This window comes from Phocoena phocoena, chromosome 10, assembly GCF_963924675.1.
Source record: "Phocoena phocoena chromosome 10, mPhoPho1.1, whole genome shotgun sequence".
NCBI classification, from domain to species: domain Eukaryota; kingdom Metazoa; phylum Chordata; class Mammalia; order Artiodactyla; family Phocoenidae; genus Phocoena; species Phocoena phocoena.
In genome coordinates, this window is record NC_089228.1 from 86,106,076 (window position 1) to 86,123,213 (window position 17,138).

The 17,138-nt window shown below is 40.8% G+C and overlaps 1 protein-coding gene across 1 annotated transcript in view; it reads left to right on the forward strand.

Annotated features, from left to right (window-relative positions):
- Positions 1 to 16,512, forward strand: part of DCDC2 (doublecortin domain containing 2) — a 152,783-nt gene extending 136,271 nt beyond the window's left edge. The window contains exons 9-10 of the mRNA XM_065886003.1: positions 15,325 to 15,624; positions 16,414 to 16,512. Coding sequence (XP_065742075.1) covers positions 15,325 to 15,624; positions 16,414 to 16,512 — 399 coding nt within the window. The remainder of the gene's footprint in view (positions 1 to 15,324; positions 15,625 to 16,413) is intronic.
- Positions 16,513 to 17,138: the final 626 nt, after the last annotated feature.

The window sequence follows — 17,138 nt, forward strand, 5'->3', positions numbered from 1 at the left end:
ATACATACATTTCCTTTCGGGCCATACCTACTTAACTTCTTTGAACTTGTTTCCTATCATCTAAATGGTTCATGTTGTAACTTTAGTCAAAGTACCACGAAGAAGGGTGCGTGTGCGTGTAATATCATGTGCAAATTGGCCAAGTACTTTATCTATGCCTGAAAAGCAGATCAAGTTTCAGAAGTAAATTTTAAGGCCTCTGTCGAGAGGCAGTTCTCCATGGATCTCTTGTGTTTTGCATGTTTTGTGAGTAGAGGCACAGATTGCCTTTGTTCTGGACTGTTTTTTCAAGGATGTTTGTGTAGTGAACAGCCTCAAAAGACAGAGATAGTGACTTCCTCTGGAGCAGTCATTCTCAGCTGGAGGTGATTTGCCTCCAAGGGGATATTTGGCAATTTCTGGAGACGTTTTTGATCATTATAAGTGAGGGAGTGCTACTGACATCTAGTGGGTAGTGGCCAGGGAATCTGCTAAATATCTTGTAATGCACACGACTGTCCTCACAGCAAAAAATTGTCCAGTGCAAAATGTCAATAGTGCTGAGACTGAGAAATCCTGGTGTGGATCAAAGGCTAGGTTTGTTGATGGTCCAGTATAATAAAGATAATGTCTCCCTAGAGTGCAAAGGTCAGGCGCGTTTACTATCCATTATAAAAGATGTGCCATTGAATTGTATACTTAAAACTAGTTAAAATGGTAAAATTTTTTGCTGTGTTTATTTTACCACAATGAAAATATTTGGAGAAAAATGATTTGGGTTCTCTAAGCATGGGGTCCTTCCCCTGTAATATAAGCCACCATGTGTATCACCCCCTTCTCATTGCCCTGTGGAAATGGGGCCTCAGGGAGTGGGTGCAAATGCTGATCCTCTGGCTACTGCTATTGCTGTGAGCAGTAAAGTCCTTTGTCTCTGACCCAGTAGTCTCTTGTCTTCTGCCAGCACCCATGAAGAGATGGCAGGCTAATGTGTTAGCTTGTTAAGTATGGAAAAATTTCAGATCTTCCATAGTCTTTCATGGCCTCTACTGATCCCATCTGGCATTGTTTATGTGTTTAAGTGTGTGTAATGGGGCACTGTGGACTAATTTCAGCTAAAAACATGTTTGAGCTCTGTCCCAAGGTCTAGACTCTTAATTTTTTAGAGACAAATGAATGATCCTGGATCTAATACTACGTCCAAACCCATGGGAAACTGAAGAATGTCACATTCTTTTATAGGTTTGGGGAGGCCAGAACAAATACCTTTTCTCAGGGGAGAGTTTAGGTCTTATAAGAATAAAGTACTCTTTCAAAAATTAATGTTTTTGCATGCACATTCTAAATCAATCTGGTTTCCCGTAAGCAGTGAGGGAAGTGCCTGATTAACTAATACCTGTGGCTATACCTGGCACCAATGACTTATGTGTCATTGTGTTCCATTTTTAAACTGATGCTTTTCCAAGCTAAGGAGGCAAGAAATGAGACCGTTCCATTATAGTTAAGTAAACTGCCTCTCGTAAGTAAAGATCAGGCAGGAGAAGCCCCCATCTCAAAGACACAGGCAAATACATACCTATAAAATAGGCAAAGAAGCAATTATATTTTGGATTTTGTTCCATTTGAGAGAAGAGAGCAGAAGATGTGGATTGTAACTTCAGCGTGGTTTTGGATTGTTTTATAGCTTTTTCCATCCATTTGTAGTTGATTTTGAGTAGTAATAAAATGAGAATTGCAAGATGTTTTTATGCTAAGTAGTTTCATTAAATAGCATTTAAACCAGCGTCATGAACACAGGAGCAGTGAAAGCTTTCTTTTTTTTTTTAAATTGGAGGTTGTGGTATATATTATTTTCTTATTTGTTGCTTGATTTAAAACGTAATAAATCCTTAATAACAAAGTTACACATGTACTCTTTTTAAAAGTCAACCAATCCAAGAAAAATTATGACAAAAACTGCAACCACTTGCCCCAGCTTTCCCCGCCTGGATTCTTCCTGCTCTATAGACCTAACCGATTTGAGCTATTAGCTGTTTCTCATGGAATAGAGAAATATTCTTGTGTAATATTTTTTCCTCCTCCCTATTTTAGTAATTGCCTATGTTTTTTTCATTTGCTTAGTTTTCTAAGTTTTCATTTGATTAGTTTTCTATTCTCTGTAGTCATTACCAAGCCATCTCCAAACTCTGCCAGAACTGTTGATCTCCTCTTGATGTACTCAGATGTACACAGTGATAATAAATCTCAATTTGATCTTTTTCTCAAGCCTTTCGATCATCTGCCTCAGGCTGGTTAGTTGTTCTTTGGATCTACTTTTCAGAGTCATCCTGGTATTTTTCTTCACCATTATTTTGGGAATTTTTTTGCTTCTCCCGTGGATGGATTCCCTATTTCCTGGGTTCTACATCTTCCTCTTTCTTGGTTATACCTTCGTTGTTTTTGTGGAGCTCACCTCTAGCAGCTGCCTCGGAAAAGCTTCATGGGAGGAACTTTTATTTTTTGAGACTCTGCATGTCTGAAAATGTCTTTTTTTTTTCTCTCTCTCTAGCAAACTTGACTGTAAGCATGACTAGATATAAAATTCTAGGTTAGATATAATTTCTCTCAGAATTCTGAATGTGTTGCTCAGTTGGCCTTCCCATCCAGATTTGCAGTTGGGAAGTTTGATGTCATTCTGTTTCCTGATCCTTTGTAAATAATCCTTTTTCTCTCTCTAGAAGCTGTTAGGCTTTTTCCTTTGTTCCTGGTGTTCTGAAAATTTCCAGTTATGTGCCTTGGTGCAGGTCTTTTTACTTATTCGACTGGGTACTCAATGGGCTTTTTGTGTTTTTTTAAAGATTTATTTATTTATTGAATTTATTTTTGGCTGTGTCAGGTCTTAGTTGCAGCCGTTGGATCTTCGTTGAGGCATGTGGGATCTTTTGTTGCAGCGCGTGGGCTTCTCTCTAGTTGTGGTGTGCGAGTTTTCTCTTCTCTAGTTGTGGTGCGCAGGCTCCAGGACACACGGGCTCTGTAATTTGTGACACGTGGCCTCTCTAAGTTGAGGCGCGAGCTCAGTAGTTGTGGCTCGTGGGCTTAGTTGCCCTGCAGCATGTGGGATCTTAGTTCCCTGACGAGGAATCGAACCCACGTCCCCTGCATTGTAAGGCAGATTCTTTGCCACTGGACTACCAGGGAAGTCACTCAATGGGCTTTTTTATTCTGAAAATGTTTGTTTTTCAGTTCTGGAAAAATTTGTTGAATTATGTCTTAGATAATTTTCTTCTATTTCTTTACTTTCCTCTGGAACTACAAGTATTCAGATATAGGACCTCCTAGATTGATCCTCTACTTATCTCTCCTACTTTCCACCTCCATGGATTTTTTTCTATTTTCTCAACTTTAAAAAAAAAATCAACAAGCTTCAGGGTTTATTTTCCATCTATTGATTTTTTTCTAGCCATCGTGGTTTTAATTTTTTTTTTTTTTTTTATGCGTTACGCGGGCCTCTCACTGCTGTGGCCTCTCCCGTTGCGGAGGACAGGCTCCGGACGCGCAGGCTCAGCGGCCATGGCTCACGGGCCCAGCCGCTCCGCGGCATGTGGGATCTTCCCAGACCGGGGCACGAACCCGTGTCCCCTGCATCGGCAGGCGGACTCTCAACCATTGCGCCACCAGGGAAGCCCCGTGGTTTTAATTTTTAAGAGCTCTTTCATATTCTCTGAATGTTCCTTTTTATAGCATCCTATTCTTATTTTATGTATGTGGTCTCTTCCCTTATTTCTCCAAGGATTAACCTATTATTTTAAACTTTCTTTTCCAGAACTATGTTTGTTTCTTCTGTTTCTTTTTTCTTTCTATCTTTCTATCTCCATGATCTCTGTCTCCATGTTAGAGGCTCTCCTTGGTTGTCTGGTTAGATTTTTCTTTAATTGCAGTATATTTGACATGTAACATTGTATAAATTTAAGGTGTATGTCTGGTTAGATTTTAGAAGGAAGCATTAAGGAAACTCTCTGTGCACAGGCAGAGCTCATCAGGCTAGGGATGTTTCACTGTAGAGTGATTTGTTTTGCCATTTCATTGGCGTACCTCCAATTTTCAGTATCTGTGTAGTTCCTTTGGGTTGGTCTATTTCTTTTGAGTGGAGTCTTTCAACCTCTTGCCTTAACGGTGTAAGCCTGGCTTTGAGCACTTTGGGATCTGACTGTGGGAAGGTGGCTTGGGGACCTTAAGTAAAAGACTTTAAGTAGAGAGATATATCCTTCTGGGTTTCAGTACGGTGCCCTTGTTCTCACTTTGCTTGAGTGCAGCTTCCTTATAGTTCAATATCTTTAAAGAATAAACCTCATTTATTTCTCCAAGGTCAGCAAGGGGATCTTGGGAGTCTGCCTCCTTCATTTAAAGACTCTAAGCCAATCCACCTGTTTTTAGTTATATCGATACCTATGCCCATTCTTCCAGAGACAGATGGTGCCTCCAATCCCCAAGCCTTCTATAGGTTTTTTCAATGTGCAAAGTTTGCTTCTTGGCTTCCCCTCCCTACAGACTCAAATTTTAGCTTACTTGGTTCTGCTGTTAATCGGCCCCATGTCCAGTGCCTTTACAGTTTCCCAAATTCTGTGGCTGTTTCCAAAATTCCGGTCTTCTGTATCTCTCTAGCTTCATCCCTTTTAAAGTTGCCCTTACCTAAAATTTAGAGGGAAATTGGAAGGAAGCTACAAACCACCCCCGCCACACACACATTTGTTCAGTCTGCTGTGTTTAACCAGAAATCTCTTTCACACTAATTCATCGCTGTGAAAATAAACTGGCTTCATAGAATCTGCAGTAGGGATGATAAACTGGCAGCCTGTGACCAAATCTCCTATGAGAGAATGTTTTTGGCTGGCCCAGGGCTTACAATATGGAATCTCTTTAGTGGGCGTGTACTCTTCAGTTTACTGCAGACCTCAGCACTCCCTATTACCTCATACCTGTCCTGAATTACACATTTATGTTATTTGCCCTGCCACTGGGGGCATTTAAGTTTGTGATGATTAATCTACACATATAGAACACAATGCCATTTTAAAGAATCTGCAGCCTAGAGGCTATAACCAGAAGCAGGAGGTTTGAAGTCCAGATATACCCATTGACATATCTTGTCCCTTCTGGAGAATCAGCAGTCACCGACAGCTTCTCTTATGAAGGGTAAGCTCAATGGAGAGCTTGTTTGTGTTACTTGTTCATGTTCATGTGTAAAATACACAGAAAGATAAAGGAGGCTGCTTCTTTTGACCAGACCCCTACATCTATTTCAGTGAAATGTATTTATTAAAATAAGAATTAGGAAATGTTCAGAACCAGAAAGGAGGCTGGAATAAACTCCTTGCTTTGCCATTGAAGAAACAAATCCCCATACTGTAGTGGGGAAAGCCATTTTCCCACAAACACACAGCCTGCTGGGGGTTGGGGAGTCTACACAGGCGCCCAGGGCTCCTGGCTTCCAGTCTGGTGCTCTGTCTCAACACTTCAAGGTTGGGAAGTGGGGAGATTAGGGGCTTCTAATTATCTCACAGACAAATTCCATCTGTGCGAAGGGCTACTCGGCCTTCACTGCCTTCCCTGAAATGAAAGGAATTACGTACAAACAGTATTTTCACCATTCTCTGCATTCAGGTCACCTCCTCTTAGTGAACCATGTTCGTGGTTGGTGCTATAAGCATCACACACAGTGGGAAGAGTTAAGATGAGGATGCTCTGGCTTCTTAACTTCCCTGTGCATCATCAACAAGGCCTTCTGTGACATCACCTTTGTTGATTTGTGTTTAATTGATGGAAATGGTGTTAAACATTAAAACATAGCCTTCAGCGATTTCTGATGTAAGCGAAAGAAAATCAACGCTTCTGAAGTGAGAAAACTTAATGGGGCAGGTTTTTTTCTAAGATGGCTAAATAGCTATATAAATATAAGTTTTCAAGGTATTATATCTTATCCTATGAGTGTTGTGGGAACTTGTGGAGTTCAGCGGGCCTGGGTGAGCCAGCTCTCAGCAGGTGGCTGGCCAAAGCTTCCCTCTCCCTGTGTCCTTAGAGGGTCATGTCTGTAAATAGAACCACCCTTTTTTGTAGGCCATTGTACTTCAAACCACATTAAACCATTTTTTCCCTTCTGTGAATGTAAGCCTCTGAAAGCTGAAAACGGGAAGCAGTACTTTGCTGTCATGAAAAATTGAAACTGATTATTTCCAAACACCTCATTCAGCTTGGGTAGGAGATGATTTTAGTCTCTATGGGAACAGAAATAAAAACAAGTGTAGTAACTTCTTTACTTTCAACATCTCTGCCTGAATTCTGCCATCAAATCCACAGAAACACCTTCTATCCAAAGCCTGTAACAAATCCTACTCCCAAATTTCAAAGGTAGCAAATGCTTCATGGAGAAATGGACATTTAAGGTAGTATTTTCATTTGTGTGTGTGTGGCGGGGGCCGTTCTGAGCTCCAGCTTCTAGGTCTAGGGTATTTCAGGGAGGGAGACCTGACAGGTAAGAATGAGGAGGACAGTTGGGTGGTTAGGTAGGCTCTCTTGCCTAGAAAGTTGTAGCATGTGCTGTTATCTCAGATAGCGAGGGTTTTAAACATTCAAATATACTTCTCAGGGAATTCTGATATAAATATAAGAAAAAGCAACATTTACTTTTTCTTAAATTTATTTTTTAATATTTTATTTATTTATTTTGGGCTGCATTTGGTCTTTGTTGCTGCACATGGGCTTTCTCTAGTTGCTGTGAGCAGGGGCTACTCATTGCGATGGCTTCTCTTGTTGTGGAGCACGGGCTCTAGGTGCGTGGGCTTCAGTGGTTGCGGCGCGTGGGCATAGTTGCTCCGCGGCATGTGGAATCTTCCCTGGCCAGGGCTCAGAACCCACGTCCCCTGCGTTGGCAGGTGGATTCTTAACCACTGCACCACCAGGGAAGTCCCAACACTTACTTCTAAAGTAGGTAGGACATCAGCTGTAGTGTCTGTTTAGATGCCTTTTCCCATTTCCAAGTTTTGGTGCTGCTGTTACTTTCAAAGGTGTGATGTGAGTTTAAAGTGTAAGTCACTTGAGCAGCCTCATCTGTCTGTGAAAATACCTTCCAAGTAATTGATGCTTCAGATATTTTGTGGCTCATTTCCATACGATTTCCATATTCCATCTTCTTTCCTCTTACCACTCAGGACTCCTGAGTTAACCTTTGTAACTGCATGCATATTCTCTAGAAAACCTGAATACTTATGGTTTCCCCTGAGCCATCCCTGCTAGGATGCAGACAGCAATAACAACTACCAGACCTTTTCTGTCTTGCCATACAAATCAACCATTTTCCCAGGATATCCCTTACAAAATAAATAGTAAGATATGCATGTAGGCAAATGCAGGCAAAAAGGCACTTGGAATATCAATGCTGGTGTCATGTTAAGGAGAAAGTCTGGTGTCACTTTTCTAGTAACAGTATCAAGAGCAATTGCTTATGATAAGAAAAGTGCTTTTTTTTTTTTTTTTTTTTTTTTGAAAAGTGCTTTTTAAAAGGTAAAAGTCTCACCTTTCTTATAAACACTTCTATGTTTAAGGGTGCGTATTATCTGTAATTGTACATATATGTGTAATATGTCTGTTAATCTAGCTGCACTCCGGACGTTCTTGATGTCAGTGAGGCTTTGAAACTGGAACCATCTAAATGATTTGTGCAATCATTATATACATCAGTTTAGTGAGTATATAGGGGAGAGTATAATGAATACCCTTTCTTGACTCCAGCGAAACGTAAGAATTGTGCTTTATACAGAATATAGTATTACACAATTACTCACAAGAATGAGCTAGTCCTGAAAGTTCAGGATGGAGAAACAGTGTCTATGTGAAAACTGGTTCTCTTAAAATTTTAGTCACAAATTGACTAAATTCAACATAAACACCAGGGGAGAAGACCTTTAAGCACAGGTAAAAATATCTTCCTGGTTTATCGCCTTGGCAACAATGATGTGTTTCTTTTTTATAAAGTGACTCCTAAGAAAGAGTGGCAGGGTGATGTAATTAGAATAAATCTTGTAGAACTGTCTTTATGGCTAAATATCATTCTGTCAACAGTCAGTACTATTTTCTCCCAGTTTTCAATAAAATTCATATTTTTTAAGTTAAAATATGACCTTCATCTAACGAGGCATAATTACAATTAGAAATTTTAACCAAAGATGTCTTTTAGGGGTGGTGGTGTATTTATGACCATACCTGTGTTATATGTGGTTTAGAGCCTCACCAAGTGTCACCTGGGGACCAGCAGCATCAGTAGCACCTGCGCTGCTGGAAATGCAGAGGCTCAGAACTGCTGACTCAGAATCTGCATTTAACAAGATGCCCGGTGATGGAGAGGCATTGGCTTGGAAGACATGAGGCTGCGAGTAACTATTTAGCATCGTGTTGAGTTTGGAATGTTGCTCTGTACATTATCTTGGGGAAGTAGTACAGTCCTGTGGTCAGAAAAGCATTCATATCCCTCTGTCACTATTGGTGGGGCTTTTGGACAAGTTTACCTATCTCTGCTTCAGTTTGTTTATCTGCAAGTTGGGATGGGAATAGTATTTTCCTCAAATGGTGATGAGGTTAGTTTAAATACGATTAGGCATATGAGGTGCATGGAACATAGGACCAGGTCCCTGGAGAGCGCGCAACAGACGTGAGCCTTGTCACCATCATCTGTCCTTTCCTGAAGGCACATACTCTGTTGGCTTTTATCTGTGGGAGGCACATTTGGGTTTAATTCAAGACGATGAATTACAATCCTGTGGGAAATGTGGTGATGGACACAAAGATGAAGAAGAAAGAGCCCTTGCTTCTAGAAACTTCCAGAAGGCCTCCCTAGAGCTGAGGTTATTTCCCCATTATTCCACAGTCATTCCAAACATCGTTTGAGGCATCTACGTACTCGATAGCAATTCACGTTCACAATTTTCCTTTTTTTTTTTAAAAGATTTTTTTTGACGTGAACCATTTTTAAAGTCTTCATTGAATTTGTTCCAATATTGCTTCTGTTTTATGTTTTGGTTTTTTGGCCGAGAGGCATGTGGGATATTAGCTCCCTGACTAGGGATCAAACCCGCACCCCCTGCATTGGAAGGCGAAGCCTTAACCACTGGACTGCCAGGGAAGTGCCCCACGTTCACTATTTTCATATCAAACATAAGTAGGGGATAATGGCACACTGTGATTAGAGTTTGACAGGTGTTCTGAGGGCGCAAATCAGGAGTGACAACTGCCTGAGGGGACCAGGAAGGCTTCAAGAGAAGGTGGGTCTAACGAAGGGAAGGAAGAGCCTTCCGGGTAAAGGTAGAAACAGGATGAATAACCGGCTACTGCCAACCTGTCATTACAACTGAAGACAAAGTCGTGCATTACCTAAATGCATATACTCATTTACGGAGGTCACCCTTTCTTGGTATTTACTGCTGGCACATTTGTATTACTTTTAAGAGTGAATAGAGTTCAGAAAAAATAAAAGCTATTGGATGGTAAATTTGTTGTGAGAAGTGCATACCAGGGCACTCAGAAGCAAAGAATAAACTAAGTGACTAAAAGCAAGGGTGATTAGTTTATGAAAATCACACCTAACCGTCTCATTGGGCCAGAAGTTGAACATCAGCCTGCATATTAACTGTATTAACTAAGAAGGGCAAGATAATTGCTGAGTGTCTTGATATATTTTGTTTGTTTGTTTTCACGTGAATGAGATTTAGAAGGGAGACTGCTCTAAGTGGCCCACTAGAATACGATTTCATGACTGTAGTGCAAATCCTGTATTATACTATTTCATCAGACAACAGCCTCTCAACTCTTTCCATCCAAGGGCAAGAAAGATGGAGTGGTAACAATAATAAACACACACACACACACACACACATATATGTATATATATATTTGTAGCCTTTTCAGTTTATAGTGGTCTTTCATGTGCATGATCTCGTTTGGTCCTTATTGCACTTCTGTGAGGTCATTATTATCCTCAGTTTCCAAAGGGTGAGGTGGGTCACTGAAGCTGCAGTGACCCCTGCCTTCCCAACAGACCACGGCTGCTTCATTTCGCGCAGCTGACATCACCATTGTAGAAAACATCAGCAGGCAGAAATTTTGTCCAGGAACCCCCACCCCTGCCTGGCGAGCTTCTTCAGTTATGAACACAGTCTCTTGGAATCACATGAGAACTGGCTTCTGCAGGAAGGAGAGGCAGCGTCACATGTGGGAGCTCTGCTTCCCTTCAGTGTAAAAGGGACAGTGTTATTGGATCTGGGAAAGAGGGTTCTTCCCTTCCTGCTTCTCTTCCTCCTTCCTCACTCTCTCAAGTTGAACTTGCGATGTCTAACTCTTACCTTTTCCATCCATGTCCCTGTCCCTTTCTCCCCACACCCTCCACCCTCGCCCTTTTGCCTCCTGTGTCCACTTTTCTCTGTCAAAATTGCAAACATCATCGGAATCTTGTAAGGTTCTTTGAGGTGCGGGTGGAACGTGGGTTTTGTGTACACGTCACCCCTGGCTCACTGCGCTAACACTGGCGTCTGGCTGGCTGTGACTGTCCCTGCTTAGCTGGGCAATCAGGCAGGGCCAGCTAAACGGGCAGAGGCTGAGAACTACTTGGGAATTTTGAAGAAATTAAATAGTTGCAAAGTTTTGTTTTGTTTTGTTTTTTGGTGGAGTGGAGTGGGAACACATTATTCAAATATAGTATGGCTATCTAATAATGGACACCCACTCTCTTATAGAAGGAGTGCTGTTTTTTTTTTTTTTTTACTTCTTTGTAGGCCCTTACCACGGTATAGATTTTATCTGTGTGCGTGTGTATGGGTGTAAAACTCAGTGTTCCTTCTGGGGATGATTTGATTGATGTATACACTAGAAACATCTTTAATAATTTAACGCTTGCTTCAAAGGAGATTACACCAAAAAGCGCATTGCTTTTCATTTATTCATTACAGATCTGTCATAGAAGCATTTTTTTCTTTCTTTCTTTTTTTTGTCCTGAATTGTGTTGTAGTAATAATAAATTTCGTACTACACTCAGGGTATTTTAAAGGATTATAAGCCTTTAAACTAATGTAACCATCTTATTTAAATTGATCAAATTGGTATTTCAGCCCCATAATCCAGCATTTCTTAAAGTTGAGCCAACCAGATATGGCTTCGTTTGATGACTACTAAAATAGCTGTGCTGGGAAAGTCTAATAGAAATAATGGGATGAAAGCATAATACCGCTTGTTAGTAGTCGTGGTAATAACAGCGAAGAGAACAGAGCTGAATTTAGGGCTAGGTGTCTCCATCCTTAAAAAGAGATTAGGGTAGATCCCAGCCCAGCTCTTTTCATTAAAGGGGAAAAAAAATGTATATGCGTTTGGGGATTGGGAGCAAAGAAAGGGGTAGGATGAGAGACTTAAAACTAAAACCTAGAAACCAACACTCTATCATTCTGTAACTTTTAGGTATAAATCCAGATATCAGTAAAGGAAAACAGACTTTTTCCCATTTAGACAGCCGTAGTCACCTTAGCAGACTTTAGCAAGCTCTTGTAATAGATTCTCAGAGGCAAGGGACATATCTAGATTCCTGAATGGTTACACTAAAATTTGAATTTTCTGGTATCATTATTAAAGATTTTGTATTAAAAATGCTGTATAAAAAAATGCTGTATAACTTCTCTTTAAAACCAAAACCCAAAGTTGCTTTGAATAAGGCAACTTTAGGCACAGTAAGGATTACAATTTCTAGAAGTGCGATACACGATTATCCAATTTTCAGAGGTAACTTGCACAGAAATCTTTTTGCTCTCATTGGCCATTAGCGCTGTAGTATTTCTGGATTTTTGTTATGTCCTGCTTCAAGTACTCTGCCTAACAATGTTTATAATGTTCCTTCCCTAGATCTACCAGTCTTTAATAGAAATCCAGAAATGTTTTGTTTTCAGGTCAGTAATTCTTTAAAAGAATTAAAATTAAAAGTCATGTTGCCTACTGCAGACGTCATATTTTCTGGCCATTGAAAGTATACTTGGGTGTGCTTGCAGCAGTGCTAGGTACATTAGCAACTGCTTGTGTTGTTTCTTGGAGAAAGAATATAGGACTTTGAGACAAGACCACCTTGGGTTCCATCTTAACCCTGTTGGTTCACCTGCGGTGTGATGCAGGCAGCGTTGAGGGATTTCTCACTTTCCTCATTCATATAATGGGCATCAGAAGCCTGTTTCGTAGGGTTCTTGTGAGGGTTTTAGGAAATGATGAAGGTATGAATGCTGAGAGTGGCATTCGGCACATACGGGTGACGGTTGCTTGGTGTATTTGCTGCCTGTCCTTTGCTCTCCACCTATGGACACCATTCACGCAGTGCTGTAGAAACCTCAGTGCCCAGACTGTGTGGGATGTGGCCCCAGGCTGCCACACGCTGAGTTACCGCTCTTTCCTCCTGCCCCACGATCACGTGATGTGCTGCAGTACTGCTCTGGGCTCTTTGATGTCACAGTCGTATTTGTCTCTGAATGCCTGGCATCTAGCCCAGCACAAACAGCTGCTCCAGGCCCATTAGCTCGAGTCATGGTGCCTGAGAGCCCTCCAGTGCCTCTTAGAGTCCCCCTGTGAGTATCCCCTAAAAAATCCCTCAGTCACCATCAAGGGAACTTGCTGTCTCTCGGTCCAAGACCCCTGAGCCTTTCCATGGCCTCTTCTGATAGGTTAGTGGGGAGCCACCCGCCGTGTTTCTCTGAGTTGGCTCCTTTTTTTTTTTTCTCTGTGCATTTTTTTTAAACATCTTTATTGGAGTATAATTGCTTTACAATGGTGTGTTATTTTCTGCTTTATAACAAAGTGAATCAGCTATACATATACATATATCCCCATATCCCCTCCCTCTTGCATCTCCCTCCCACCCTCCCTATCCCACCCCTCTAGCTGATCTCCCTGTGCCATGCGGCTCCTTCCCACTAGCTATCGATTTTACATTAGGCTCTTTATTCTAACTCTCTCCCGCCCAGAGTCCCCTCTCTGTCCCAGTGTCTTACTGAGCAAGCCTCTGGACCTCCTGGTGCTGCCGGTTCCTTCCCTGGGTCCCTCAGAAGCCCTTTCTCCTCAGTGACATAAATGTCACCTTTGGCTCCAGACATTTCCTCTGCTCTGTTTTCACAGACAGTGCCCACCCTGTCTCTTGCCACACTCTCCTGTCATCACTTCTAGTGCGTCTGCGTCAATGCTCTGCCGTCTTTGTTCTCTGCATTGAGAGAGGGTGGGACAAGCGTGTGGAGATGGGAACATAGTGTTTTCTCCTTTGGAAATTGAAAATTTTTCTCACCTTCATTCATTTAGGTCTTATGCATAAAAACCAGAAATCCTTACCAAGCGCTGTGGGTTTCATTTTATAAATCTCTTGCCTTTTCTTTCCACACCATCTGGCAGATCCATCCCCTCCCACCTTTAGTTTCTGTGCAGCATTTGGCCTCCCTAAGGGCCTCCCCCTGGGCAGCATGCTTAGGGATCACTAGGGCTCTACACAGTTTGACACTAAGCAACTGAATGGAAATTTGAAAGATGCAGAAGCAGTGTACTATTATTTAATTTAGTCTTTGATGACATCGTCTTTGATGACATCGTCTTTGATGACAAAGACGATGGTTATTGGAATATTTTAAGAATTCATTTATTTAACCTTCATTTTTTTAAATGGCATCTTTGATATCATGTAATCAAATCTGAGACTTTGTGTTGGACAGAGTATAGGAATTCATGGTCCTGCCTCTTTCCTCTTCGAAATAATGTTGTGCTGAATTTTATCCTGAGTTTTTTTAGTCTACTCTGCTCCATTTGCTTCCTTCTTTACTTCCTAAACTGAGAGCATTATGATAACTTTTATAAGAAGACCATTAATAGTCCCATAATAAGAATTTGGGTAGTTAGAGGAGATTGGACTTCCAGAGTTGGAAGGGAGGTCAGAGTTAATTGCACCTCAAACCTTTGTTTAACAGATACCAGGGGATTAACTGACCTGTCCAGTGTCAGATGACTAGAAAGAGGCAGAAGTGGGGTCCTAACGTAAAACAAATTCTGTTTCTACCTTATCCTTTAAAAAACTCATACTTTATTAAGGCCAATGAAGAAATATGGTAGGTCCAGGAAAGAATGTATTATAACAAATGGGAAGGTATTTAATTTTTTTTTTTTTTAGGATCATGATGTGCCAGGTGCTTTGCTAGGCACTGTAGGTAACTTATTTAACCTCCGTGGAAGTTTTATTATATTCTCATTTTACAAGTGCGGAATATGAAGTTCAAAGAAGTTAGGTAACAGCCAGTAAGTGCCTGGCCAGGCCTTGAACCTGGGTCTTTCTCCGAAGTCTTGGCTCTGGAACTTGGCCTCCTGTTCTCTTTTAAAACAGACTTACATGTATCTAAATAACAGTAAAAATGCCTAGTTTGTAAAATACTTGAGCGTTTCTTATTTTTATAGAAAGAATATATAGTTTCTTGGCCTTGGATCTGCACGACAATCACTTTTTTTTTTTTTTTTTTTTTTGCGGTACGCGGTCCTCTCACTGTTGCGGCCTCTCCCATTGCGGAGCACAGGCTCCGGACGCACAGGCTCAGCGGCCATGGCTCACGGGCCTAGCCGCACCGCAGCATGTGGGATCTTCCCGGACCGGGGCACGAACCCGTCTCCCCTGCATCGGTAGGCGGACTCTCAACCACTGCACCACCAGAGAAGCCCTCGACAATCACTTTTTGTATTTAGAGATATACAGTCAGCTCTCTTAGGCATTGTGTGGAAAGCTGTCCATGTTTATTTTTAGAAAACCAGGCTTCACATCCTGGCCATCGCCATTGCCCTTTTTCATACTTAGAGATTTAAATACATACCAGACACTAGTGGTGGGGATGATAATCTCTCCACAAAGAATTTTTTTTTACCTCCTCCTCTGGGCCACTAGACATTGGCCAAGTATCCTGCAGTGTAGTTTTCTCTTTGCCATGGGGATTAAGTACATTGATTTTGGAGTCACATGGTTCATTTTCATTCTGGCTGTTCCACTTACAAACAGTGGAATCTTGGGCTAGATACTTGGTCTCCCCAGACCTTAGTTTTCTCACCTGTAAAATGGGAATAATACCAACCTCACAGGATGATTGTGAGAATTAAATGAGAAAGTATTTGTGAAGAGTGGTATATTTGTAAAGGTTAACACAAGATATACTGTATATATGCAAATGTAAGGAAGTTTCACTTGACAGTGATATTATAATTATTACATTATTATAATGTGCCATGGAAAATCTCTGTTATACTTTCTATTTTTATCCATTATTCCTTTTGATCCATCAGAGGCCAGCAGAAATAGTAGATGAGGAAGATAGAGAGAAAGAAAATAAGGAAGTGGGACAGAAGGAAGACTTTTCAGGAATGAATGGTGGAGTTGAAGAGGAAGGAGGCGGGGAGGCTACTGAAGCTCCAGAGCAAGCAGAGGAGATCCTGGATCACAGGGAGGAGCAGGCAGGTCCTGCTCGTGTGAGCAGAGGCACCAATGAAGAAAATGGCGAGGAACTGGACCAGGTTAATAATGAGCTTCAAGAAGCAGTGGACGAGGAAATAAAGTCTCAAGGAGCTGGCAGTGGATGTGAAGAGGTATTTCTATTGCTTTTGCTCACTTGTGTGCATGCATGAAGTGTGTGTGTGTGTGTGTGTGTGTGCATCTGTGCTCACACTTAGGGAATTATTCAAGCACTTAGGACGTGAAAGCTATGGCACTTCCAGGATTCCATGGAACAGAGTTTGAAAACCAGCTAATTCTAATCTTACTCCCTTAGTTTTCAGTCCAGTGGGTAAAAGACAAACTGTAATGAGATATCATTAATGTATGAGAAATCCAAGGGGCAGGGTTGCTGTTCCAGAAGCTGCCTTTATGTTTTCATTTTCTGTCCTCTTATCTACTCGATGGTGCTTGGTACCATAGTCACAAAGAATTTGTGAATTCTAGTAGAAAACTAATAAAAGACATCTGGTATGGGGCTGGATTACTAATGTGACATGAGAGGAGGACTGCTGCATTTTACTCTTCCCTTTTCTCTGAAAATGCTAAAATGAAAAGTGTAGGTATGTTGTTGAAAAGAAAAGCTCAAAAGGAAATAAAGAAAAAAATTGAGAAAAATAACACCTGAAGCTCAGGAGGTGAGTCTGTGCCCTTTAAGCACGTGGTGGGTTATGGTCCCAGAAAGGGCTTCTGAACAAGTAAAGTTTGAGATTGTCATGTCCACTGGGTGATGATAGACTAAACAACATAGGGAACCCAAGGAACTATTTTTAGTTGAATATTTATAAGATTAAAGGCAATCGTGAGTCATTTTTCCTTTGTAAATTTTATTGCCTCTGTAACTAAAGAGCTAAATATCTTTGTTTTCATCTGTTTTCCTCCAGGCTGACTTGGACCCTCAAAGACCACCAAAGCCAGAAGTAAAAATCACCAGCTCACAAGAAAACGATAACAATGAACGAAACAAGGATAATCTGTCGTAGCATGGATGATTTTTAAAAAGAGAGTATATTGAGTATAAGAAAAATTAAGGGTTATAATACTCGAATAATAAGCATACAGTTATTGCTAAACATAATGTGACAATATGGTTGAATACTACCTACTGAAATTTAAAATTAGAGGCCAAACTAATGGGAAACACTAGATAACTTTGAATAGCTACTAAAGCAGAGTGACTTTTTATGAGATGTGTTTTAAAAAGTCATTTAGAAAAATTAAACAAGAGTAATAGAGGGGAATTTGCACTGGAAGACAATTGGCCACTTGTCTTTGTAAAGATGAAAAAGAACAAGATCATTCCTTTTCTTGTTAAGTGAGATTATTAGATGGCAGCTTATGCTGAAGCACTTATCTAAGAAGGCACAGAATTAAAACAAATGATAATAGGAAAACATGTACTATTTTTTTTAAAGCAATAAACTCTTGAATAAACAAATTGCAATTTAGTTTCAGAGATAATTTGAAGATGGCAGTAGTTTGAAATGTTTCTGTGTCTTGTTGACACTCCTTTCTTTCTTCCTCCTTAGCCAAAATCCACCTTAAGAGAACAAAAAGGAAAACAAGGTATTCATTTTGGAAGGAGGAAGTATTCATTCAGTGTATTCCT